This window comes from Ochotona princeps, chromosome 3 (genome assembly GCF_030435755.1).
Source record: "Ochotona princeps isolate mOchPri1 chromosome 3, mOchPri1.hap1, whole genome shotgun sequence".
Taxonomy (NCBI): domain Eukaryota; kingdom Metazoa; phylum Chordata; class Mammalia; order Lagomorpha; family Ochotonidae; genus Ochotona; species Ochotona princeps.
Window position 1 is genome coordinate 115850910 of NC_080834.1, and position 26254 is coordinate 115877163.

The window sequence follows — 26254 nt, forward strand, 5'->3', positions numbered from 1 at the left end:
CCAGTGCTGCGCCGATCCGATGCCAGGAACCTGGAACCTCCTCCGGGTCTCCCACGCGGGTGCAGGGTCCCAAAGCATTGGGCCGTCCTCGACTGCTTTCCCAGGCCACAAGCAGGGAGCTGGATGGGAAGTGGAGCTGCCGGGATTAGAACCAGCGCCCATATGGGATCCCGGGGCTTTCAAGGCGAGGACTTTAGCTGCTAAGCCACGCCGCCGGGCGGTATCTGCACACTTTTAAGGTGAGGATTTAGCCACTGAGCCATTGTACCATGGCCAAAACCATAAAATATTTAAAAGTAGCTTCCAAAGAAGCTTAATTTCCATAGAGCAGCCACAGTGGTTTTTCTCTTGGAAAGATTTGCTTATTTGGAAGTCGGAGCTGATCGTTTCTCAGCCTTTTGGCTAAGATCAAGTGTGGAAGTCAGAGCTGAGAGGCAAAGGGAGGGAGGAAGGGAGGGAGAGAGAGAAAGATATATTTCATCTCTGGTTCACTCCCCAAGCGGCCACAAAGACCAAAGCTGAGACAGACTGAAGCCACGAGGTTCATTCAAGTCTCCCATTTGTAGAGGACAGGGACCCAAACACTTGGACCACCTTCAGCTGCGTTTCCCAGGCCATTAGCAGGGGGGCTGGAACAGAAATAAAGCAGCGAGGACAGGGATCTACGTCTATATGGGATGCTGATAGAGCAGGTGGCAGCTTTACAGCCCAGACCACAAAATAATACTCCACAGTGATTCATTCAAGTGCAAAACATAGATGGAATGACTTAATTTCAAGTTATATAGTGATTCTTAACGTATCAGATTTTCCATTAAGGATTGTAAATGTTAATATAGCTCATTTCCTTCCTCTTGATTTTTTAACAAATAGCCTCCTTCTATTTTTTACGGATTTATTTATTTGAGAAAAAGATAATCCATTTACTGGTACACAAACAACCAGGGCTCGACCAGGCCAAAGCTGGGAGCGAGAAACTCAACCACCCAGGTCTCCCGCATGGGTAGCCAGAACCAAAGTACTTGAGCCATCCCTGCTGCCTCCCAGTGTGCCGACTGGAACTAGACTCAAGTGAAGACAGGACTGAAACTCAGGCATTAGACAAGAGATGTGGACTTCCCAACTAGGTGGCTTTAACCAGCGTCACCACAACATCCACCACAATGTTATTTATTTTGAAAAGGAGAGAGAGAGACACAAGGTGGGAGACAGAGTGACTTTTCTTTCATCTGCTGGTGCCATTTCCCAAACACCTGCAGAGAATACACAGGCAGGAAGTTGGAAGGAGCCAGGCAAGGGACCTGTCTTCCCGAGATGGGACATGCGTATCTTAACTACTAGGCCTATCACCTGTCCCTTTCCTGTTTTCATCTCTTCAAATGCCTCATCGGGCACGCAGAGTGACCTCAAAAAGTCTCTAGCAGGTCTGCAAGGCCCTATGCAAACTGGTTCTGCCTATTTCTTGTACCACTGATAAAGTATATAGTGCATCTTCTATCCCAAGTAGAATGCTAAACTTAACGAAAGCATGATTTGGTTTTCTTCGCTACACTCCCACTGACCAATGCAATGTGTAACACAGAAGGAGAGCCAGAGAAATAAGTAGCAGGAAGAAAGCAAGCAAGCGGCACAGTAGGGGCTGTCCACAGACAAGGGTGGTCAGAACGCAGAACAGAGAACAAGGAATCAAAAATTTTAGTCAACTACAAAAATAACTGCAGCTGTATTCCTTAAGAGAGACACAGAGGAAACAAACAAACAAAAAAGGCAGAGGAGGGCCCAGCATGATGGTGCAACTGCCTAATCCTCCACCGGATCCCACACGGGTACTAGATTACATCCCAGCTGTTCCACTTTCCATTCAGCTCCCCACTTGTGGCCTGGGAAAGAAGTAGAGGAAAGCCTTGGAACCCTGCACCAGCAGGGGAGACCTGGAAGAGGCTCCTGGCTTCTGGATTCAGACTGGCTCAGCTCTGGCCATGGTGGCCAGTTGGAGAGTGACCCACCGGATGGAAGATCTGTCTCTCTGCCTTTCCAATAAAAATAAATAAACCTTAAAAAAAAGAGGAGGAGGAGGAGGAGGAGAGGTAGGACCTGTGGCCACAACTGTGATCCAGAAAAATAAGCCTCCACCTGCAGCACTGGGATCCCATAGGAGCACCAGTGGAATCCTGGTTGCTCCATTTCCAATCCAGTTCCCAAATAAGGTGCCTGAAAAGAGCAGGAGATGGCCTAAGAGTACAGGTTCCCACCAGTTATTCAGGAGACACGGATGGAATTCCTGGCCCTGGCCTGGCCTGGCCCTAATCATTGCAGCTATTCGAGCAGTAAGCCAGCAGGTGGAAGACTTTGCTCTCTCTCTCTCCCGTCACTCTTCCAAACCAATAAAACAACATTTTCAAAGTCAGCGCCCAGCGCGATAGCATAGTGGTTAAAGTCCTCGCCTTGAACGCACCAAGATCCCATATGGGTGCCAGTTCTAATCCCGAAAGCCCTGCTTCCCATCCAACTCCCTGCTTGTGGCCTGGGAAAGCAGTTGAAGACGGCCCAAAGCCTTGGGACCCTGCACCCACATGGGAGACCTAGAAGAGGCTCCTGGCTTCGGATTGGCTCAGCTCCAGCCATTGTGGCCACTTGAGGAGTGAACCAGCAAATGGAAGATCTTCCTCTCTGTCTCTCCTCCAATCTGTATATCCGCCTTTCCAATAAAAATAAATAAATCTTAGGAAAAAAATGGGCCTGGCAGCATGGCCTAGTGGCTAACGTCCTCGCCTTGAACACGCCAGAATCCCATATGGGTGCCGGTTCCAATCCCGTCAGCTCCACTTCCCATCCAGCTCTCTGCTTGTGGCCTGGGAAAGCAGTCGAGGACGGCCCAAGGACTTGGGACCTTGCACTTGCGTGGGAGACCCGGAGGAGGTTCCTGGCTCCCGGCTTCGGATCGGCGCAGCACCAGCCGTTGCGGTCACTTGGGGAGTGAATCACTGGACGGAAGATCTTCCTCTCTGTCTCTCCTCCTCTCTGTATATCTCATTTTGCAATAAAAATAAATAAATTTTTTTTAAAAAGTCAGAACAAGGAGGTTCTCCTATAATTCCTTTAGAAGAATGAACTTTTCTATCTTAATACTTAAAAACTCTATACAATTTAACTTATAATTGACATTTTACATTAAAAATTAATTTCATAATAAAATCTCTTCACTTGAGAGGAAAGCTGAAAGAACTTATCATTCAGAAGACTCAAGTTCATTTTCTGTTTACCCACTTTCCCCAATCTCCAGTCCTACCCTCACGATCTCCTTTAAAATTGTTTTTCTTTTTTTATTTTTTACTGTGTCTGCTGATCATTAAGAATTTAGTATTGTATTATCTTGTATTTAGCTCTTGCAATTTTATTTACAATTAATATGCCTCCTACTATTTTTACTGTTTTTTAAAAGATGCATTTATTGGGCCCGGCACCGTGGCCTAGCGGCTAAAGTCCTTGCCTTGAACGCCCCAGGATCCCATATGGGCGCCGGTTCTAATTCCGGCACCTCCACTTCCCATCCAGCTCCCTGCCTGTGGCCTGGGAAGGCAGTCGAGAACGGCCCAACGACTTCGGACCCTGCACCCGCGTGGGAGACCTGGAGGAGGTTCCAGGTTCCCGGCATCGGATCGGCGCACACGGGCCTTTGCAGCTCACTTGGGGAGTGAATCATTGGATGGAAGATCTTCCTCTCTGTCTCTCCTCCTCTCTGTATATCTGACTGTAATAAAGTGAATAAATCTTTAAAAAAAAAGATGCATTTAATTTTTTTTAAAGATTTATTTTATTTTTATTACAAAGTCAGATATACTGAGAGGAGAGACAGAGAGGAAGTGGAGCTGCCAGGATTAGAACCAGCGGCCACATGGGATCAACGCGAGGACCTTAGCCACCAGGCCACGCCGCCGAGCCCAAGATGCATTTATTTTTATAGGAAAGTCAGATAGACAAACAGGAGAAGAGACAGAGAGGAAGACCTTCCGTCTGATGATTCACTCCCCAAGTGGCTGCAAAGGCCAGGGATGAGCCAATCCGAAGCCAGGAGCCTCCTCAGGGTCTCCCATGTGGGCGCAGGGTCCCCCATGTGAGCGCAGGGTCCCAAGGCTTTGAGCCATCCTGGACTGCTTTCCCAGGCCACAAGCAGGGAGCTGAATGGGGGTGGGCCACTGGGATTAGAACTGGCGCCCATATGAGACAGAAGATCTTTCTCTCTGTATATCTGATTTTCTAATAAAAATAAAGGGCCATTGTGGGCCCTTGGGGAGTGAACCATAAATCTTTCCAATAAAAATAAATCTTAAAAATTTTTTTGAATTAAAAAAAAGTTCTCTGTGCCTCTCAAATAAGTTAAACCTTAATACATTTTACATATTTATCAGAACATACAAGTATTTTTAAAACATCTGTGTAATCCTTACAAGTATGAAAGCACACACCCTTAGGAGACCCAATGAAGGAACAATGTTTTATCAACTACCATTCTTTAAGTTCCAGAACTAAAATATTCAAGGGAGTTTTATATAAACACTTTTCAAATAACTGAAAAAGTACCATGTTCACAACATTTTGCAATCACCAGATGATTATAACAGTACCAAAGCAAAAAACGAACTGAAATATTAAAATTAAACTCTGAAGATATAAAATAAATTATGTACCGATGATACATCCAGGTTTATCTTCAAGTATTAGCATAAATTATTTTACCATAAATCAGCATAAATTACTTAACTAATCTCCAATACATTACACTTTCCATTTCCATAAAGACTACCAAAATGTGTAAATTTAAATAGTGTTATCTGAATTTGGAATTTTAAAAAGGCTTTTTTTGTTTTTATAATTTGCTAGTGGGTTTCAGAATACGATGTCTTAGGCATCCACTGTTTCTATATTTTAACACAAAATCTAAAGATTTCCTTGAGATCATTTTCTTCTTTTTAAGATTTTTTTTTTTTCTTTTGGAAAGGCAGATATACAGATTGGAGGAGAGACAGAGAGGAAGATCTTTCGTCTTATGGTTCACTCCGCAAGCGGCCTCAATGACTGGAGCTGAGCCAATCTGAGGCCAGGAGCCTCTTCTGGGTCTCCCACACAGGTGCAGGGTCCCAAAGTCTTGGGCTGTCCTCGACAGCTTTCCCAGGCCACAGGCAGGGAGCTGGATGGGAAGCAGGGCTGCCGGGACTAGAACCTGCGCCCATAAGGGATCCTGGCGCGTTCAAGGAGAGGAATTTAACCACTATGCTATCGCACCGCACCCGAGATCATTTTCTTTTAAAACTAAACACAAAAGGGACAGGTGTTTGTCCCGGTGGATAGGATGTCACTTGGTGTGCCAGTAGCCCATGTCAAAGTTCCTCATTTCTTTCTCAGCTCTTTGGCATCCACTCATTTCCCAATACTGTATATCCGAGGAGGCGGCAAGTAATGAATGGCTCAAGTATTTGGGTGCCTATATGGGTATTCCCAAATGGAGTTCCAGGCTCCTGGCTCAACCCTTGGTTATTGTGCATAGCTTGTCAGTGAACCAGAAAATGAAAAATCTGTCTTCTCTGTCTCTACTTCAAATGAACTGAAAAACAAATAATGTTAATGTTCCCCCTTCAAAAATAAAGAACTGGGCTCGGCGCAGTAGCCTAGTGGCTGAAGTCCTCGCCTTGAACGTGCCAAGATGTCATATGGGCAGCAGTTCTAATCCTGACTGTCCCACTTCCTATCCAGCTCCCTGCTTGTGGCCTATGCAAGCAGAGGAGGGCGGCCCAAAGCCTTTGGACCCTGTACCTGCGTAGGAGATCCAGAAGAGGCTCTGGGATTCTGGCCATTGCAGTCACTTCGGGAGTGAACCAACTGACAGAAGATCTTCCTCTCTGTCTCTTCTACTCTATGCATATCTGACTTTCCAATAAAAAATAAACAGTAAATAAAAATAAAAAAACTTGATTGTTCAGATCCAAATTTTATAAAGAACAAAGAGCCACATTTGTCCTTCTTTCATCTCAACATAACCTCTTCTCCTACACTAAGTATAGTCTATTCATTACAAAAATATGTGTTTGCAATCACCAATATAATACTAAGTTTAGGCATGACTAGTGTCCATCAACAGGAAAACACTGGGTGGCATCCGACATTGTGCACAGTGAGTTAGGTCATCAGCCCCAGTTTAAGTCCAGCTTCCTGTTAATGCACCTGCAAAGGCAGTGGCAGATGGCCCGGTACTGGGGTCCCTGCCACCTGCTTGGCAAGCCCAAATAGAGCTCCAGCCTCCTGGCTCTGGCCTAACTCGCTCTTGGTCATTGCAATCATTTGGGTAGAAGATTTCTGTCACTCTGAATTTCAAATAAATATAGTAATTTTTATGACAAAATTGGGTAAAAGAGTCTGAAGATACAGAATATTCATTTAATCCTAAGGTATCAAGACTCCAAATCAATCTTACTTTTAAAAAAGTGTTTTTAATTTTTAAATAATCAGGGTGATAGAAAATAAGCTGAGGTCACACCTGCACAACATTAATCTGAAAACACAGCAAAAGAAAACGTTTAAAAAATCTTGTCAATAAAGAAGAGGAAAAAAAAAAATTCCCCTCAAGTTTAACTCGCAGCCTTGTGTTGTCATCCGTTCTCAATGTTACGATCTACAAACGTCTTCCTGAAAACATTGCTGTGAAGAGGAAATAAAAGAGCAAGACATTTCTCACAATTCTTTTAAAAGATGAAAGATTCATACGATCTGAAGAGAAACGAGAGTATATCTCACAATTCTTAAAAATGCAAGTAACTTCCATACTCACACACTTCAAAGGAGGAAGAGAAAACTGGGTATTTCTGAAGACAGTATATGAAAATGGTCTCACTACTGATTATACCTCAAGGAGATAAAAGATTATTACTATGGTTCTGCACTGTCTGGAAAATCCCCTTCTCTTTAAGACAAGAAAAAGATTCAGCGCTCAGTTCTTTGCTGAGCTGCTGATTTGTCCTATCAGATGTACTCCCCCATTAAACTTTGCTACCTTGCTCATCACTATTTTTAATTGCAGCTTCTTTCTTTCTTAGGCAAAGACAAGACCCGCTGAGCTGTCATCTCCAGTAACATATCTTTCTGAGCCAGAGAGGAAAGAGGACCAGGATTGAGAAACTGGCTATCCCATGGGACTGTCCATTTAGAAATACAGTTTGAGGGTTCAGCGCAATAGCCTAGCAGCTAAAGTCCTCGCCTAGAACACACCAGGATCCCATATGGGTGCCAGTTCTTATCCCGGCAGCCCTGCTTCCCCATCCAGCTCCCTGCTTGTGACCTGGGAAAGTGATTGAGGATGGCCCAAAGCCTGGGACCCTGCACCTGCACAGGAGACCCAGAGGAAGCTCCAGGCTCCTGGCTACAGATTGGCTCAGCTCTAGCCATTGCCACCACTTGAGGAGTCAATCAACAGACGTAAGATCTTCCTCTCTGTCTCCTCCTCTGTGTATTTGCCCTTCAATAACAATAAATAAATCTTTAAAAAGGAAGAAGAAGAAGAAAATACAGTTTGATTCCCAGATCTTATAAAAGTCATCTAGCTTGGGTCCATTGTAGGAGCTTAGTGGCTAAAGTCCTCGCCTTACACCCATCGGGCTCCCATATGGGCGCTGGTTCTAATCCCGACAGCTCCAATTCCCACCCAGCTCCCTGCTTGTGGTCCAGAAAAACAGTAGAGGATCGCCCAAAGCCTTGGGACCCTGCACCCACCTGGGAGGCTCAGAAGAAGTTCCTGGCTCCTGGCTCCAGATCAGCTCAGTTCCAGCCACTGTGGCCACTTAGGGAGTGAACCAGCAGATAGAAGATCTTTTTCTGTCTCTCCTTCTCTCTGTAATTATGATTTTCCAATAAAAATTAACAAATCTTAAATGGTTATGAGGCAGGACTTTCAGCCCATGGGGTAAGATGATGTAACTACTCTTGTTACAGTTTTTATCCAAGGCTACCTTCAAATACCATAAGATACAAGAGAAGAGTATCACAAGCAGCTCTATGTCCATGTGGGGACTCAAAGGAGATACAGAAGATGAACTTTCCCCATGTTGCCTCCACAAGCTTAGGGGTCAACGATCTTCAGAGGGCAATGTTAAGGGAGCCTGGGTGTGTAAGGACGAATGAAGGAAAACTGAAGAGTTTATGTGGATGGATGAGGAAAGAGATGTAGAAGCTTGCAAGTCTTGGGAGCAGAGCAGCTTGACATACTTAAAGCATTGCTTCTACTCAACCTTGTTGAGCAGGTCTCTGATGTGGCTGAATGAAGGAAGAAACATAGCTAACAAACCAGCACTCATTCATCCAGAGTCTTGCCACCTCTCCACGGGCAGTTTAAGGGAAATCTTCCTTTCCCTTCACCACTGGGACTATTTAGAAGTGCTTAATATCTTCCCTAGCCAAATCCCATACAGGGAGCGGGGGAAGAAAAACACAGGATCCATATCTACATCCATAAACACTGGTCTGAATGCATTCTGGGTATCAGCTCTTTCCTCATGCATCATCTGCTTGATAAGGCATACTGCTCCTAATTAAATTTTGCTACCTCACTCAAGTAAAAAAAAAAAAGCTAGAGTTGGCATTGTGGCAATATGAATAACACTTCCACCTGCAATGCCAGCATCCCACATGGGCCAATTAATATCCCAACGACTCTACTTCTGATCCAGCTCTCTACTAATACCTTGGGAAAAGCAGCAGAACATGGCCCAAGTGTTTTGGACCCTGTTACCCTATGGGAGACCAAGATGAAGCTCTAGGCTTCAGCCTGGCTCAGAGTGGCCATTGGAATCATCTGGGGGGTTGAAGCACTGGATGGAAGACCTCGCTCTCTGTTAATTCCTTCAAAATAAATCAATGTTAAAAAAGAAGAAGGGAAGAAGGGAGTTCGTCCTCGGGGCTTGGATGGACAGATTTCCCAGCAGTGTGGCGGCTACTGTAGGCATCTGAGCCAAGTCAGACTCAATGCTTGGGGCCCTAACCCCAGTCACCGCTGCAAAGTGGCGGGCAATCTGGGGCTTCCCTGGATGCCCAGCAGCAAGCTCTAGGCTCTTGAGGGGGTGGAATTACTGCCTAGGGACATCCATGGATAAGGCCACCGTACATGCAGGTAAGGAATGAATCCTGAGGCACTCCCAGTTACAGGGCCACTGTACTTGCAGGTAAGTGAGGGGTCTGAGACCTGGTGGTTTGGAGGGGAGAGTCCAGAAGATCTGTATGGGTCAGACTGATACACCATTCCACATGTGATTCCTGAGTAGGGCTTGTTAGCATGGAACATCGCTGACCACCACATGCCAGTCCACACAAAAACTAGGGCTGGGGGCCTGTCTAGCAGGGCTAGATACCAGTACAAGACTGAATGTCGAAACAGAGGACGGGGTCACATTAGGCAGAGGCACGTCACCAACCAGAATGCAAGAGAGAATCAGGTCTGGGGGTAGATTCTGTGGCACATATGTGGATCTAACCCTGTGGAAATACAAGTCCCATTGGTTAACTCAAGAGCTAGGGTGATGATGGGCTCAGCTAGGTGTGACCATGGAACCTGCCACACTCATGGGTACAGGGACTGAAAATAGTCTGGGCAGGTCCAGGCTGTAGCACCCGCATGTACATCCTGCAACGGTGTGGGGCAGGCTGGGCCAAACATTCATCAGCTCATACTAGGCCAAGATGGAGGGGCAGGCTAAGCCAGGCAAGGGCCTAGCACCCGCTGGCATGCATGAAGTCTGGGTCTGGGAGTGGGCTGAGTGGGGGAATTTGGGAAATTCCCATAGTGGATCATAGCTCCCACTGGTGAGCATGTGGTCCAGGCCTGGGAGTTGGGCAAGCTGGACAAAGTAGCTGCATCTGTTGGCTAGTGTGCGGGCTGGTTTTGGAAAGGGCGAACAGGGCAGGGCTGAGCAAACCTTAGCTCACTGGCAACTGCAGAGACCAGGTTGAAGCGCAGGTCAGGCTGGGCTAGGCGATCACATCTACTGGTTTGCATGAGCCAGGGGAGCAGACTAAGCAGGGTCAGGTTCCAGCACCCACCAGCAAGATGTGGGACTAGGGGTAGGCCGGGTCAGGCCAGGCTACAGCATCTGAAGAAAAAGGACATGATAGGTGAGGGACTAGGCCAACCTGGGTCAGTACAACCACTGGCACACATGATATCTGTGGCAGGGAACAGGCCTGGTTAGGGAGCTAACAGGATGCTCAGGCTGGGTTGTAGTTCCCACTGGTGAGTGAGAAGGCCAGAGTGGGGACTGCTGTCTTCTGAACATGGCTGCAGTGTCCCTCAGCACAAGTGTGGGCTGCATCTGGGGTGCACCAGACTGGGCTAGACTCCAGCACCCACCGATGCTCATGAGAACCAGGGCAGGTGTAGGATGGGTTAGGCTAGGTTTTTGCCCCTGCTGAGCCATGTGTGAACTGTCCACATGTGGAACAGGTTTGGCTGGGCTGTAACACCCAACAGTAAAAACTGGAATGGGGCAAGGCCAGTCAGGAAAGGCCACTGTTCCTGCTAGGACAGGAAGTATACTAAGTAGGGCTGGCCCATGGACCCACTGGTGTGCAAGAGATCTGGCCCTGGGAGAGGTTCTGATAGAGGAGCTTGGGAAACTCCTCTGTCAAGACACAGTCTGTGAAGGTGAGTGCAAGAACCACAACAGGGAGCAGCCCCGACCAGCCCAGGGAAGGGTACCCATTGACATACATTTGGTGCAGGTCGGAGGCAAACCAGGCTGGGCCAGTTCACATCAACCGCTGGCAAATCTGAGCACCAGAATACAGTGTGGGTCGGGCCAGGTTGGGTTGCAACACAAGCCAGTTCACATGAGAGCCAGGACTGGGGGCCAGCTGGGCTGGGCTGGGCTAGCTGTAGCCCCCACCAACATGAGCTGGAATTGAGGGTAGGCTGGACCTGCCAGGCTACAGCACCCACTGGTAAATGCCAGGGTGAGGCAGGGCATGTCAGACTGGGCTCTGGCACCCAACCAGCACAAGTAATACCAAGGGGGCAGGGGGTAAACGCCGTAGTGGAGCTGCAGGAAGTTCCCCTGCCGCCCTACCACTCCTACTGAAGAACATGAGTTGGGATGGGGCAAAATAGGACCAGCAGAGCTACAACACCTGTTGGCCTCATGTGAACTGGATTAGGGAAAAGCCAAGCTGGAGTGACTGTTCCTTCTAGTGTATACACAAGTCAGAGTGGCTGAGGATTGGTTGGGCTTTGCCGCAGCATCAGCTGGCAGATGCTGGCACAAGGAGAGAACTCCGTCAGGCTAAACTGCACAACCACCTGGAGAGCGCAGAATTCCAGAGTGGAAATGGGCCTATTAGGGAAACAGTGGGCACCTCCCTCTTTGGTTGCCACTGCGACTGGTTAGCATGAGAACCAGCACTGCGGCAGGCATGGCTAGACAGAGTGACACCCGTCGGCACATGTGTGGGTCGGATAGTGGGTCCAGTTGGACTGAACTAGGCTTCAGGGGCCCGGCGGCGTGGCCTAGCGGCTGAAGTCCTCGCCTTGAAAGCCCCGGGATCCCATATGGGTGCCGGTTCTAATCCCGGCAGCTCCACTTCCCATCCAGCTCCCTGTTCTTGTGGCCTGGGAAAGCAGTCGAGGACAGCCCAAACCTTTGGGACCCTGCACCCGTGTGGGAAACCCGGAAGAGGTTCCTGGTTCCCGGCATCGGATCAGCACGCACCGGCCCGTTGCGGCTCACTTGGGGAGTGAAACATCAGACGGAAGATCTTCCTCTCTGTCTCTCCTCCTCTCTGTATATCCGGCTTTCCAATAATAATAAAATCTTAAAAAAAAAAAAAAAAAAAAAGAACTAGGCTTCAATGCCCACTGACATACACAAGAGCTGAATGGGATGTGGGACAGACTGGACCTGTCTGCTGTACATATTGGCAAACACAGGAACCAGGGCAAGTGGCAGGCCTGGTGGGAGTTACTACGGGTAACTCGGACTAGGCTGCAGCTCCCACTGCTGTACGTGAAGGCAAAGTGTGCAGTGGGCAGGAGTGGACTGGGCCCCAACACCCATTGGTTTGTGTCGAAGACAGGGTTGGAGACAGAACTGACCCAACAACTGCAACCACCAATGTATGCATAAGCCAACTGGGGCAACAGACTATGCCAGACCCTGTAACTGGCAGGCACACAGAAGAATCTGGTCTGGGATCACTTCAGACGAAGGAATCTCCCCAGTCGAACTGCCAGACTCAGAACCCCAACCATGGAGAGAACTGCGGGTTCCATGGTCTGATCATGCAATGCATGTGTCAGAGCTGGGCCTCCTCAGTGACTTAGATGGAGCAGTGGACAGCATGTCCAGGTGCACATGGAGGATATGGCAGTACATTGGAGTCTGCAGAGGACACCTGGTAGAAGATGGAGGACAGAACAAATTGATCAATTACCCCAGCCAAATGCTGGCAGTGAATATCTGGGCAAATGCAGACTCTAAGGTGAACTATGGCAGGAAGTGGAGGATGGAGAGATTTCATCATGCTTGGAATGGCGAGACCGACAGCAATTCAGAACAGCTGAACCAACAAAACCTCTTGAGCAGGACCCTCAGAGCATGCCCCACATCGGGGACCCTGGGATGGTGTCAGGTGGCTGTCCTTCACCCCAGAGTACAGAGGCCTTTGGAAGGCTGGGTGTGGCTTCTCTCCATATCCTACCCTTCCCCCAGATACACGAAAGAAAAAAAGAGAATGTGGAAATGGTGATCTCACCCACCTTCCTGTAGCCCTTGACCCTTACTTATCTGATCAACTATGTAAAAACCATCAAAAATTAAGAAAAAAAAACAAAATAAAATAAAACAAAACAAAACAAAACAAAATAAAATATGGCCTAGTGTGCTAGCCTAGCGGCTAAATTCCTCGCCTTGCACGTGCCAGGTTCCCATATGGGTGCCAGTTCGTGTCCCGGTGACCCTGCTTCCCATCCAGCTCCCTGCTTGTGGCCTGGGAAAGCAGTCGAGGAAAGTCCAAAGCCTTGGGACCCTGCACCTGCGTGGGAGACCTGGAGGAAGTTCCTGGGTTTGGATCGGCACAGCCCAGACCGTCGCATTCACTTAGGGAGTGAGTCAACAGACAAAAGATCTTCCTCTCTGTCTCCCCTCCTGTCTGTATATCTCACTTTCCAATAAAAATAAATAAATCTGTTTTAAAAAGGCATAAAAGAGGAATATACAGTGGTGTAGCAAGCTAAGCCTCAGCCCCTGGCTGTATGGGTGCCGATTCCAGTCCTGGCTGCTCTGCTTCCAATAAAACTCCCTGTTAAGATGCCCAGGAAAGTAGTGGAAAATAGCCCAAGTCCTCAAGCTCCTGTATCCACTTGGGAGACCCAGAAGAAACTCCAGGCTCCTGGCTCCCTGTTCCACTGATGCAGCCACTGGCGAAGTGAGCTAGCAAACGAAGATCTTTGTCTGTCCTTCTCTTTCTGTAACTCTGCTTTTCCAATAAATACATATTAAAAAAAAAAAAAGAGGAAAAACTATTACTAATATATGACCTCTACCTGTAAATTCTAAGACAGCAAAAATAAAACAACCAGTTCAACTTAAATATTAGAAAAAGTGGGTTAGGGATATGATGCAGTAAGACTATGGGAATAAACGAGCTCATTCATAAAACCAATAAGGTTATAAAATCTATTAGAATAAACTTGAGAAATGTGCAAAACCTACTAGTGGGAGTTGCAATATAAACTATTAATGAGAAACATAAAAGAAATGAATGATACGGGACCAACCCAGCAATTGCAACCACCAGCTGATCGGGGTGATGGACTGTGCCGGGCCCTGTGCTTGCTAGAACATAGAAGAATCTGGTCTGGGAATACCTCAAAGTTTCTTTGGAGATCTCCCCAATCGAACTGCTGGACTCAGAACTCTAGCCAGGAAAGGACAGAGGACAGAACAGGTCAATCATTCATCTCAGCTATATGTTGGCAGCGAAATAAGGGGCAAACGGTGACTTTATGATGGACCATATCAATCAGTGGACGACCTCATCGAATGAAACTGGCAGCGATTCATAACTGGAGAACTATTAAAACCACTTGAACAAATATCTCAGAGCATGCCCCACATCCGGGACTTGGGGTGGGCGGGAAACTGGGTGGGGCTTCACCCTCAATATCCCCCTTTACCTCAGATACATGATGGAAACAATATGGACATAATAGTATTACCCACTTCCCTATACCCCCTGAACCTTTTTTTTTAAACCGCAATTAACTATGTAAAGATTATCAACAACAATAAAATAAAATAAAATAAAATAAAATAAAAAGAATGAATATAGATATCACATATGTATAAGGCCAAGATAAATACTATATTTTCAATTCTCAAATTAATCTATAAAAGCAGTGCAATTCAAATCAAACTGACAATATAATTTTTTAAACCTAAATGACTGCCAAAAAATTCATCCGGGAGAGAAAATATAGAGACTAGCCAAGTAAAATCAGGAATAGAAGCTTAGCAAGATGATTCTTTCTATAATGTAAGTAATGAAATCAATGGTGGTATGTGTAAAAATAGATGCCTGCCTGAAAATCAATGAAATAGAATAGAAAACACCTAGTCACATTATAAGATATTCTAAATATAACAAAGCTGCTATTTCAAATCACTACTGATAGAAGAAATTCCTTTAAAATGGTTTTAGTGGGGCCCAGCACAATGCCTACTGGCTAAAACCTTACTTTGCATGCACTGCGATCCCATACGTGCACTGGTTCATATGTCGGCAGCTCCACTTTCCATCCAGGCTCAAAGCTTTGGGACCCTACACTCATGTGAGAACCCCAGAAGAAGCTCCTGGCTCCTGGCTACAGATCAGCTCAGCTCCAGCAGTTGTGACCACTTGGGGAGTAAACCAGTGGACAGAACATCTTCCTCTCTGTTTCTTTTTCTCTCTGTATATCTACCTTTTCAATAAAAATAAATAGATCTTTCTCAAAAACTGGGTTAGTGGAACAGGCATGTGGCAGTGCAGGGTTAAGCTGCAGCTTGAGAAGCCTGCATTCCATGTCACAGTACCTAATTCAAGTTCAGACTACACTGTACTTCCGGTTGAGTTTCCTGCTAATAATATGCCTGGGAAGACAGTAGATGACCATCCAAACACTTTAGTTCTTGCAACCTCCAAGGGAGGGCTTAGAAAGAGTTCCTAGCTCTTGATCTTGGCCTGGTCCAGTCCCTGTGGTTGCAGACGTTGGGGAAGTGAACCAAGACACAGAAGAACCATCTCTGTCCCTCCCTGCCTCTTTTTTTTTTTTTCCAAGATTTTATTTACTTTTATTGGAAAGGCAGATTTACAGAGAAAAGGAGAGACAGAAAGAAAGATCTTCTGTCTGCTGGCTCACTCCCCAAGTGGCTGCCGCCTTCCAGAGCTGAGCTGCTCCGAAGCCAAGAGCCAGGGGCTTCTTCTGGATCTCCCATGCAGGGTTCAGGGTGCCAAGGTTTTGGGCCATCCTTGACTGCTTTCCCAGGCCACAAGCAGGGAGCTGGATGGGAAGTGGAGCAGCCAAGACATGAACTAGTGCCCATATGGAATCCCGGTGCATGCAACGCGAGGACTACAGCCACTAGGCTACCACGCTAGGTCTCTTTCCTTCCCTGTGCCTTTCAACTAAATAAAACCTTCTCTTAAAGATTTATTTTTACTTTCATTTGAAAACCAAAGTTACAGAGCGAATGAGACCTTCCATCTGCTGCTTCATTCCCCAAATGGCCACAATGGCCATAGTTGAACAAATCCAAATCCAGGAGCCAAGGGCTTCTGCAGAGTCTCCCATGTGGGTGCAGAGCATCCGGCATATGAACCGGTACCGATATAGGATGCCAGTGCGAAAGGCAAAAGGTTAGCCTATTACGGTACGGCATCAGCCACAAACAGGCATCCCATATGAGTGTCAGTTCAAGTCCCGTCTTCTCCACCTCTGATATAGCTTCCTTAAGCTTGGAAAAGCATGGAGGATAGCCTAAGTGTTTGGGCCACTGTCACTCAACCAGAGAGACCTGGAAGAAGTTTTTTTGCTCCTGGTTTCAGCCTAGCAACAAACCTGTCACTTCGATCGTTAGGGGAATGAACCAGCAAATGGAAGTTCTCTCTTTCCCTATCACCTTGCCTTTCAAATAAACTAAACAAATAAATCTATTAAGCATACATTTTGGGGAAAAAAAGTAAATTGTATCAATATGTGACAAATGCCTAAATCCAAAACTACCAGATTTATTGAAATTACAATCCCTTAAAAAGCTGCACGATCGAAGGAAAACAGAACGTTTTCAGATGAAAAACCTATCTAAGAAATCAAACCCAGAAGCCACAGGAGAAAAAATGACAGATTTGATTATATAAAAATAAAAACTAGCAGAAAAGCAACAGATTGGGGAGATGCTGGAAACTTTAACCAAACATCAATGTTCCAACAGCCAATTAATAAGAGAAATAATACGGGAAAAAATGGGTAAAAAAGATATGACAACAATCCCGAGGAAATAAATTATCAGCAGCATACATACATACACAATTATTGCCAATCTGATCATAAAAAATTCAAAAGACAACCTGCAGTGAAAGACTAAGGAAGAAGCCTCACTCACCCCGGCAGTCAAGTACGTACTAAGTGCAGAGAGGACAATAGCAATTTTTAAAATTGTAAGTGCCTGAGAAGGCAGAAGAAGGTACAAATACTTGGGTTTCTATTACCTCTGCAGGAGCCTGGGATGCAGTTCCTGGCTCCTGACGTTAGCCTAGCTCAGACCTGGGCAGAGTGCTCACATGGGGAACGAATCAATGAACGGAAGATCTCTTTGTCACTATGGCTTTCAAATAAAAGCTTGGAAAAAAAGCTTTAGTACCTTGTCTTTGGAATCTGTATTTGGTCACTGGTAGCGTTTCTACTTCCATCATATTTCCTAGCCACATTCTAACATAAGCTAAGCTGATGTTTGCCACACGGTAAGTATTTTTCAGTTAAGTTTGGACATTCTTATTAAAATAACTGTGAGCAGGCAGACACTGCTGTCCAGTTGGCAAGTCTACTGCCTACAGTGCCAGCATCCCAAATGGGCACCAGTTCGAGTCCCAGCTGCACCATTTCTGATCCAGCTCCCTGCTGGTGTGCCTGGGAAAGCAGAAGATGATTCAATCCTTGGGCTCTGGCACCCACATGGGAGACCAGGAAGAACCTCCTGGCATCAGACCAGTTCATCTCCCTGCCTCTCCTCTCTATAACTCTGCCTTTTAAATTTTTTTTAAGTAAATACTTTTAGGCCTGGCGGCGTGGCCTAGCAGCTAAAGTAAATACTTTGAAGTCTTAACAAAAAAAAAAAACCCTCTTGTGAGAACCTAAAACTCTATTGTTTCAGCTGTTGAACCACCTTCTCTCACAATGTCTTCCTTCTATATTCCCCAGCCTCTCTCAGACAAGAAACATGAGTTTTCAGGCTCCTCTTCAGACAGACAATAAACATTTCACTCCTCTTAGTTCTGCCCTCTAAAATCTCCAATAGATCCACAGCATCTTTTCTACCTCTTGACTGTTCCAAAAGCCTCCAAAACTAGTCTCACCCACCACAAATCCATCCATGCTAATTCCCAAAGAAATCTAAAATGCAAATCTGACCTTTCTCTCGCTCGTTTTAAAATCTTCCCCAATGACAAGTCTGAGGTGCACATTATGACATTCTAATACCTTCAGGATGCAGCCCTGGGAACCTGCTTAGGCTCACTTTCTCATAGTGCCTACCTCACACTGTACAGTCCAATCAGGAAAGAAAATGAGACAACCAAACTCAAGAAAGAAAAGAAAGAAAGAGAGAAAGAGGGCCTGGCACTGTAGTCTAGTGGCTAAAGTCCTCGCTTTGAATGCACTGGGTACCAGTTTGTGTTCTGGCTGCTCCACTTCCCATCCAGCTTCCTGCTTGTGGCCTGGGAAAGCAGTAAAGGGTGGCCCAAAGCCTTGAGACCTGCAACTGCATGGGAAATCCGGAAAAAGCTCCTGGCTCCTGGCTTCAGATTGGCACAGTTCTGGTCCTTGCAGCCACTTGAGGAGTGAACCAGCGGACAGAAGACGTTTCACTCTGTATCTCCTTCTCTCTGTAAATCTGCCTTTCCAATATAAATAAATCAAGGAAAGAAAGGAAAAGGAAAGAAAAAAAGAAAGCAATCAAGGACCTCGGCTCCCCAACAAGAAATCTATGCAGAGCTACTTCTCTCTCCACTGTTTCCTTGGTTTCTGTTTCTTCAGATCTCTCACTTGTACATGGTCAGCTCAGATCTCACCTGCTGCCCAGAAGTTTCCGCACCCACCCTCTACAAGCAACAGGAGCTGTGTGCCGCCATCACACCACGCCCTCCACAAGCAGCAGGAGCTGTGTGCCGCCATCACACCACGCCCTATCCTTCTTCTGTCTCGGACCAGGCTTCAGATCAGTTGCCCTATGGTTAAGGTATCACACCAGAAATCTTAGGACTAGTCAACTAACATTCCCCCAAACTTTAGCTCAAGTTTCTATTTGTACTGCCTCAGAACATTCCAAAACTACACTGCTAAAATAATTTTTGCAATGCTCTTAAAGTAAAGTCTTGCTAAGACTTGTCCACAGTAGGAAGGATCCTACACACTTCATACATTCCAAATAGGCTAAGAATAAAACTCTTATTTCTAGATGTGCACAGAAGGAATCCTCCAAGTTGTTAACACTTTTCAACAGCAGTGACTTAAAAAGTATTTTTATCAACTTCTTACAAAATCCTGACACACACATATATATATATATAACTCAGACATTGTCTTACTAAAATTTTTGCTGTGATATCAAGTAACTTCATATAAGGAAAAGTACATACAATGGCAATCAATCACAAACCAACAAAACCTGTTTCTCTTCTTCTAAACACCATTAGGTCATGTCTGAGGAAAGCCAGTCTCAAAGAAGGCTCCAATGTTGGGGAAAGAAGGACCCAGTTGTTGAGACCAGCCCTCTCAGGTGGTCTCCAATAAAATCAGAGTCTCAGGACTACAAATCTCCTACTTAAAAACTAGGGGGAAAAGCAAGCAAATGAAATGTCTGTTACACAGCTAGGGAGAAAATGTTTTCACCAAGATCAAATTCAGCAGAGTAAGAACACTATATACATCTTTTAACAGAGATAGCAATTTATTCACTAGAAGCTTCTTGTTATTCCAACATCCACTGGACAGAAATATAATCAGAAACAAGTAGAGGGAAACTGTGTGACAAAGGCCATCAGGAGGGAGGTAAAAACAGGGAAGTAAAAACAGATACAAATGCAAACTGCTATTACACTTATTGGTATAAGGAAGGATTTTGTGTTTTTTTTAAAGTCAAATTCTACTCAGCCAACCTGTTTATTAACCTTGGTGACTCATGTTAGTCTCACCTATATTAATGAGTAGCTGGCTGTGTAATACCGCCACCATCAGCTTAGACTATTGCTAATAAACATGCAATCATAACAGAAGTTGTTAGGATTTCAAAGGACAGAACTTGGTAAAGGTTAGAGTCTGATGTCTTTAAACATGAAGCTTTTCACAGACTCTAAAGCACTAAAGGGCATGGGGTGACTTGTGTCTTAGCAAAATTTTCTAAATCTGAAAAAAATATTCAAATGAATGCCTTAAAAGAAAATTTAGCCAGATACTTAAAAAATAAAAGTATACTGTTATTCTTTCCATTTTCATACCTGGAGCAATAAGACATGTATATTTCTGAAGCAGAAGGAGGTGCCTTTCTTTCCAAAGGCACTTACAATGCTTTCAATGTACTAAGTGAGTCAATTTACACATACACTAAAAAAAAAAAAATGGAGAAAATAGGGCTAAGTACTAATTTCTTCACCTTACATAAAGTTATGGGAGATTACCTAAATTTCTTAAGTCAAGAATCTGTATTATTAAGAATCGCAAATGCAGCCCACGGAACTAAAAATCATAGTTACATTAAAAAAAAAGGTGAGACACGTTGTGAGCAAGCAGTTCACACTCAGTGAATTTCTCATTGTCAGTGGAATCAACCAGTAAATGCTACTTAGCTTGACAAACCACAGGAACACAACTTTTAAAGTTTAAATAAAAAAAAAAAAAAGCACACATAACTTGTAGAAGAACTAGAAACAAACTATCAACCATGTACCTTTGATTACGGGGAAACAGAATGGGACACTTTTTATTCCGTATTTGTACACTCTGCCCTTGCCTGCCATGAACATGCATTTTCTTTTAAGACTTATTTGTTTGGAAGGCAGAGTGACAGAGGGAGAGGCAGAGAGAAAGATTGCATCCATTGGTTAACTCCCCAAATGGCAGAGCTGGGTCAGCACAAGCCAGCAGCTTCAATCTCCCTCCAGGTCTCCCACATGGGTGGCAGGGGCCCAAGAACCTGGAACATCATCAGCTGCTTTCCGAGGCACATGAGCAAGGAGCTGGATGGACAAAACTGAGCAGCAAAGACCAGATTACATGGTGTTGGCACAGAGGTGGCAGCTCAGCCCAAAATGCCAGCCCCTGCACGTACTGATTTATAAATCTAGTTAAATTGCAAACACTCAGACATCCCCCCCAAAAAAATAAAAAATAAATAAATAATAAAGAACACCTATTATAGTTCATTCTCCACACTTAACTCAAGGACTGTCAACTTTCTGAGATGGAACAGACAGCAAAGTATCAAATTACAGAAGATAATAAAATGTGCAGGAGATGCGTTTATCTCACCTTTCAAAAGTTGAAAATCATGAAACTAATTAGGATAACTCTTGTGACAATTACAAACTTGGAAACATCCAAACATTTCTTGTTATTGTTTTAAAATCGAAACCTCCTTGATCAAGTCCTCCCAGGTTGAAGTAAAAGCAGTTACAATCCTATTTCACAGAACTCCTCTAAAATACTCCTGAACCCAGGGGAGCTCCTAAACAAAGCCCCGCAGCTTCGTGGCAGTCAGAATCCATCAGAAAATTACAGGTTTCTATTTTCTTTGCAATCAGTTGAAAGGTTTGCTACCTCCACTGATCCTCTCAAGAATGAGAAAGCATACACTGAGGTTCCAACCTTGTAGTGCTTCAGATTTTTTTAAGCAATTTACTTCTGCCCGGGCAAGCAGTAAGCAAGCCAAAGCACTTGGGTTTTCTGTTAACCCCTAAATCTCAAACATGTATGCTCACCAAAACATGTCGCCTTTTTAATGCCTCTACACATTATTTTTGGACGAGATTTCAAACCACTAGTGAATGCAGAGGGAGACATTTTGAACGACCGATGACAGAGTATGAATTTAACACAATGACCTTGGGGCTGGACTGCATGCAGTAACCACAGAAGTTATTAACTTAGGTAAAAATATCAGATCACAGAATTTAAGACAGGGCCTCCTTCTCTTCTTACTTGCAATGCCTCACACTATCGGATGATCCTTAAAACAGCACTGACAAAGAGGGTCACAAATTTTCAATTAGCACCTATGCAACTCATTGTAGGCGAGCCCTAAATACTCAAGGAATAATGCTGAAAATTCATTTACTTTACATCTAAACCCAACTCACGCCTGACCTGAATCCAGATACACTTTCGTGAACTTTTCTTGGGCGGTGAGGAGCAACCTAACTCAAAGAACCAAGAGATTTGGGGCCTGCTGGCCATCAAAGGGGCCAATTACCGGCGGCAACCCTGTCTTTCAGTCCGTGGCAAACTCAGCCCACGAGGCACCATCAACGCTCAACCCCAAATTCACCCAGATCGAATGACCTAAGGCCCTTGCAAACCTCCCACCAGACCAGCCGCTCTCCTCCACCAGGTGCACCCCCCCCCCCCAAGCCGAGGTTCCTCCCGGCGCCCCGCAGCTGGGGTGCTGCACACCTGGGGTGCTCCCCACCTGGGGTGCTCCCCTCCCGCGCCCCAGGCTCCGCCCCCGGCTCGCGCACCCCCACGCCGCCGTCCTCGCAGCCTCCCGCGCAGCCCGAACCCCTCCAAGCCTCACACCCTGCCTTCTCCAGGCCGAGCGCAGCCGGCCGTGCCCTCGCCTCCCGCCCCGACCGCGCTCCGGGACACTCACCCGCGGTAGTAAGCCTTCACTCGGACCTGGTGAGAATGGTCCCCGCCGCCGCCGCCTGCGACCGTGTGGGACATGGTGCCGCTGTCTCTCTGGGTCGGCATCTCCCTCCGCGGCCGAGCTGCGGGGCGCACGCCGGGCGCCGAGCGGGACCGCCGCCTACCTGCGCGCCTCGCCCGGGGCGCCGCCTGGCCGACCGCCCGGCCCGGCCCCGGAACCGCGCGGCTCCTCCCACTGCCCGCGGCCGCTACCGCCGCCCGGGCCCGGCGCGCCCGCCCGCCTCGGGCCCTCCCACCCCGCTCGCTCCCGACGCCCGCATTCCGGGCCGGGGCGGGCGCAAGCGTCCGAGCCTGCTGCAAGGAGTCTCGGTGCCGGGCCGAACCATCGTCCCGGGGGTAGCGATGGGGGGAAAGGAAGCGGGAGTCCCTGGCCACCAAGTCCAGCACACCAGGAGGGAGCCTTTCGGAGAAGCCGTGACTAAGACATCGCACCCGTGCTTCCGTCCAACGCTGCTTCCTGCAGGAAAAGCGGTGGAGCCCCAGAACGACGGCCGCTCACCCCAGGTTCCCAACTTGGTCGCGTCTGCGGTGAGCCGACTTGGCCTCCGGGATAGCTTGGCATGCGGATTTCTGGGATTTGGAGTCCCGGTGGGATTCTGGGACTTGCGGCTCCTTACGTGTGGAATTCCTGGTGCAGAGCGCGGCTCGTGCGTGCTCCGTGGAGATGCTGCAGGTAGCTGGGCATGTGAGGACACCGGATGGAGGGGCCTCATCAGCGCCCAGACCCTGATGAAGCCTCGCTTCAGTTGCTTAAATCTTAGTATGCAGTGCCGCTTTTGACAACAAGAATATGGTCACCTGTTCAGCGTAGCTTCTTTTGTGGGTAGAATTTAATAATACATGAAATATTCAATGTAATAAAGGAAGAAACGCAACTAAATGGGATGATAGAAGACAGATTTTTCTTCCTTCACAGCTCCCGTTCCTGTACCTTTCTTGGCTCTGTCACATTCTCACAGCATAAAATGAATCCCTAATTCAATCCTGCTACCAGCAGATGCCAAAAGGGCTGGAATAATCAAAGAATTAAATAGAGTTACTAAGAATAATAAAATGGGCTGGGAGCATTGACTCATCAGAGTTATAGAAGACTTTTAACTTGAAAGAATGTCTTCCAACTGCCTCAAAGTTGGATCACATGTTCTTAATAAGCATTCTCGTTCAAAAAATGTTTTTGAAACATTTTTTTTACCAAGTTGTTATATTGAAAAGTACCTTGATTTAGAGAGTGAAGCTTTCTTTAATTTTTTTTTTAGTCTGAAAGGCAGATTTGAGAGAGAGACAAAGAGACAAAAGATTTTCCATCTGCTGGGTCACTCCCAAAATGGCCATAAAGGCCTGAGCTGTTCCAGTTCCCATTCAGCCTCCTGCTTCTGGCCCAGGAAAGCAACAAGGGATGGCCCAAAGTAATCTTGTGCCCACATGGGAGACCCAGAAGAAGCTCCTGGCTCCTGGCTTCGGATTGGCTCAGTTCTGGCCATTGTGGGCACTTGGGGAGTGAACCAGCAGACGGAAGATCCTTGTGTCTCTCCCTCCCTGTAACTCTGATCTGCCTTTCCAATAAAAATAATCTTTTAAGTACATATAGATTTATATCATCCTTTCAAGTCTTGGTGCATTTTATTTGTTTTTTCTTACCTAATTGCTTCATTTACAATATCTAAACTAAGATAAATAAGCAGGTCTAGACATCCTTTTTTTGTTCCACATCTTGGATTCAGTTTTAAGTCTTTCACTACTAACTGTTATCATTACTCTAGGATTTTTATGGATGTCCTTCATCAGCTTGAAGATGTCACAGCCTATTCCTAATGTGCTAATTTTTTATTTTGAAAAATTGTTAATTTTTTGGCAAGTCTTCTGCACTTATTGAGATAATCATATTTTTTCTGACATGGTATGTTACTGTGTCGGGAGCACTGCACGTGTGCCCTAAGATGGCGCTGAGACTTCTCCTCCCCCCAGCTTGGCGGTACACAGGTTTCAGGAAGTGCCTTCTGATTGGCCCGTAGCTGCATGCTTGGCGCGTGTGCTACGCGTGATCAGAGCTATGATTGGCGTGCCTGCTGCGTGCATCGGTGACCTTTAAGCTGATTGGACTAGGATTGTATTTAGCGGTGGGGGTTTCAGGAAGAAGCAGGACAGGACAGGAAGACGGAGACGGAGACAGTCGGACGGACTGAGACGGAGGACAGGGTACAACTCGGATGGACGGACGGACAGAAGAAGACTAGGGGTGACGAGGAGGTTGGGGAATGAAGCAGAGACAAACGGGAGGAAAAGGCAGAAGTCGAGTCGACCGGCTGGGAAACGGACTGGTTGGAAGAATAAAGTGCCTCAAGATATAGAGCCTGGAGTGTCGGGTGAATTCTTCTGCGGGACGGAAGACCCTGACAGGTGATGCTGTATTACTGGTATCAATGTTATATGATTATAACTGATTTTATCATATAAACCAACTTTGTGTGCTTCAGACAAATCACACTTGAAGACATATGATTTTTTTGTAAGATTTATTTTTTTTTATTGGAAAGTCAGATATACAGAGAGGAAGAGACAGAGAAGATCTTCTGTCCACTGATTCACTCCCCAAGCAGCCACAATGGCTGGAACTGTGCTGGTCCAAAGCCAAGAGTCCGGGGCCTCTTTTCAGGTCTCCCACACAGGTGCAGGGTCCCAAGGCTTTGGGCCGTCCTCAACTGCTTTCCCAGGCCACTAGCAGCAAGCTGGATAGGAAGCAAGGCTGCCAGGATTAGAACTGCTGCCCATATGAGATCCTGGTGCATGCAAAATGAGGACTTTAACCACTAGGCTACCATGCTGGGACCATTATTTTTTTATATATTGCTGAAATCACTTTGCTAGTTTTTGTTGAGAAATTATACATCTGTTTATAACATTTTTTGGTCATTGATCTATATTTTGTTGGGTTTTCTTTTTTTTTTGGATTATGTTGTCTTCAGTTTTTGTTATCTGGGTAATGTTGTCTTTGTAGAATGACCTAGAAAGTATTCAAGGCCTCATTTTACTTTGTAAGGAGACTTTAAGTTCCTTATTAGATTGCTTTGTTCGTAGCAAGTTAAGTAAGCGATAGACATAGGTCCTGTGTAATAATTTCCTGACATCACATGAATAGTTTCCTTAAATCTTCAGAAGTAGAAACCATAACCAAAAATGAACCAAGCTCTTCTTTGGAGTCCTGAAAGTTGAGTGAGCATACAGGTTACTAACAAAAGTTTGTGAAAGGGGATGGTATAGTGGCTCAATAGGCTAATCCTCCACCTGGAAGGGCTGGAATCCCACATGGGTGCCAGGTCACATCCCGGATGCTCCATTTTCCATCCAGCTCCCTGATTATGGCTTAGTAAAGAGGCAGAGGATGGCACAAGGCGTTGACCGCTGCAATCAGATTGGAGACTGAAAGAGGTTCCTGAATCCTGGCTCCTGGCAGCTCATCTCTGACCATTGTGGCTATCTGGGGAGTGAACCAGTGGATGGAAGCGCCTTCTCTCTGTCTCTTCTTCTCTATGTAAATTTGCTTTTCAAATAAAAATAAATTATTTTAAAAACTGTTTCTGAAGAGTTGAATTAAGAGATTTAATTATTGTGATGTAAAGTACTCGGAAATCTCTGCGTGCTATCTATGTGGGAAACCTGGAAGAAGCTGAAATTCACGAAAACTTTTGATGAGGGCCTGGCGTAATAACCTAGCGGCTAAAATCTTCAACTTGAACGCACCAGGATCCCATATGGGCACTGGTTCATGTCATGGAGGCCCCATTTCCCATCCAGCTCCGTACTTGTGACCTGGGAAAGCAGTAGAGGATGGCCCAAAGTCTTGGGATCCTGCACCTGCGTGGGAGACCCAGAAAAATTCCTGGCTCCTGGCTTGGGATCGGCTCAGCTCCAGCCACTGTGGCCACTTGGGGAGTCAATCATCAGAAATAAGATCTTCCTGTTTGTCTCTCTTCCTCTCTGTATATCTGACTTTCCAATAAAAATAAATAAATCTTTAAAATTCTTTTAGTATGCTAAGTTATTTTAAAAGAT

The 26254-nt window shown here is 46.0% G+C and overlaps 1 protein-coding gene across 1 annotated transcript in view; it reads right to left on the minus strand.

Moving 5' to 3' along the window:
• Positions 1-22402, minus strand: part of PRKCI (protein kinase C iota) — an 85707-nt gene extending 63305 nt beyond the window's left edge. Inside the window, exon 1 of the mRNA XM_058661128.1 lies at positions 22149-22402. Within this exon, the coding sequence (XP_058517111.1) occupies positions 22149-22249 (101 nt within the window). The 5' untranslated portion in view covers positions 22250-22402. The remainder of the gene's footprint in view (positions 1-22148) is intronic.
• Positions 22403-26254: the final 3852 nt, after the last annotated feature.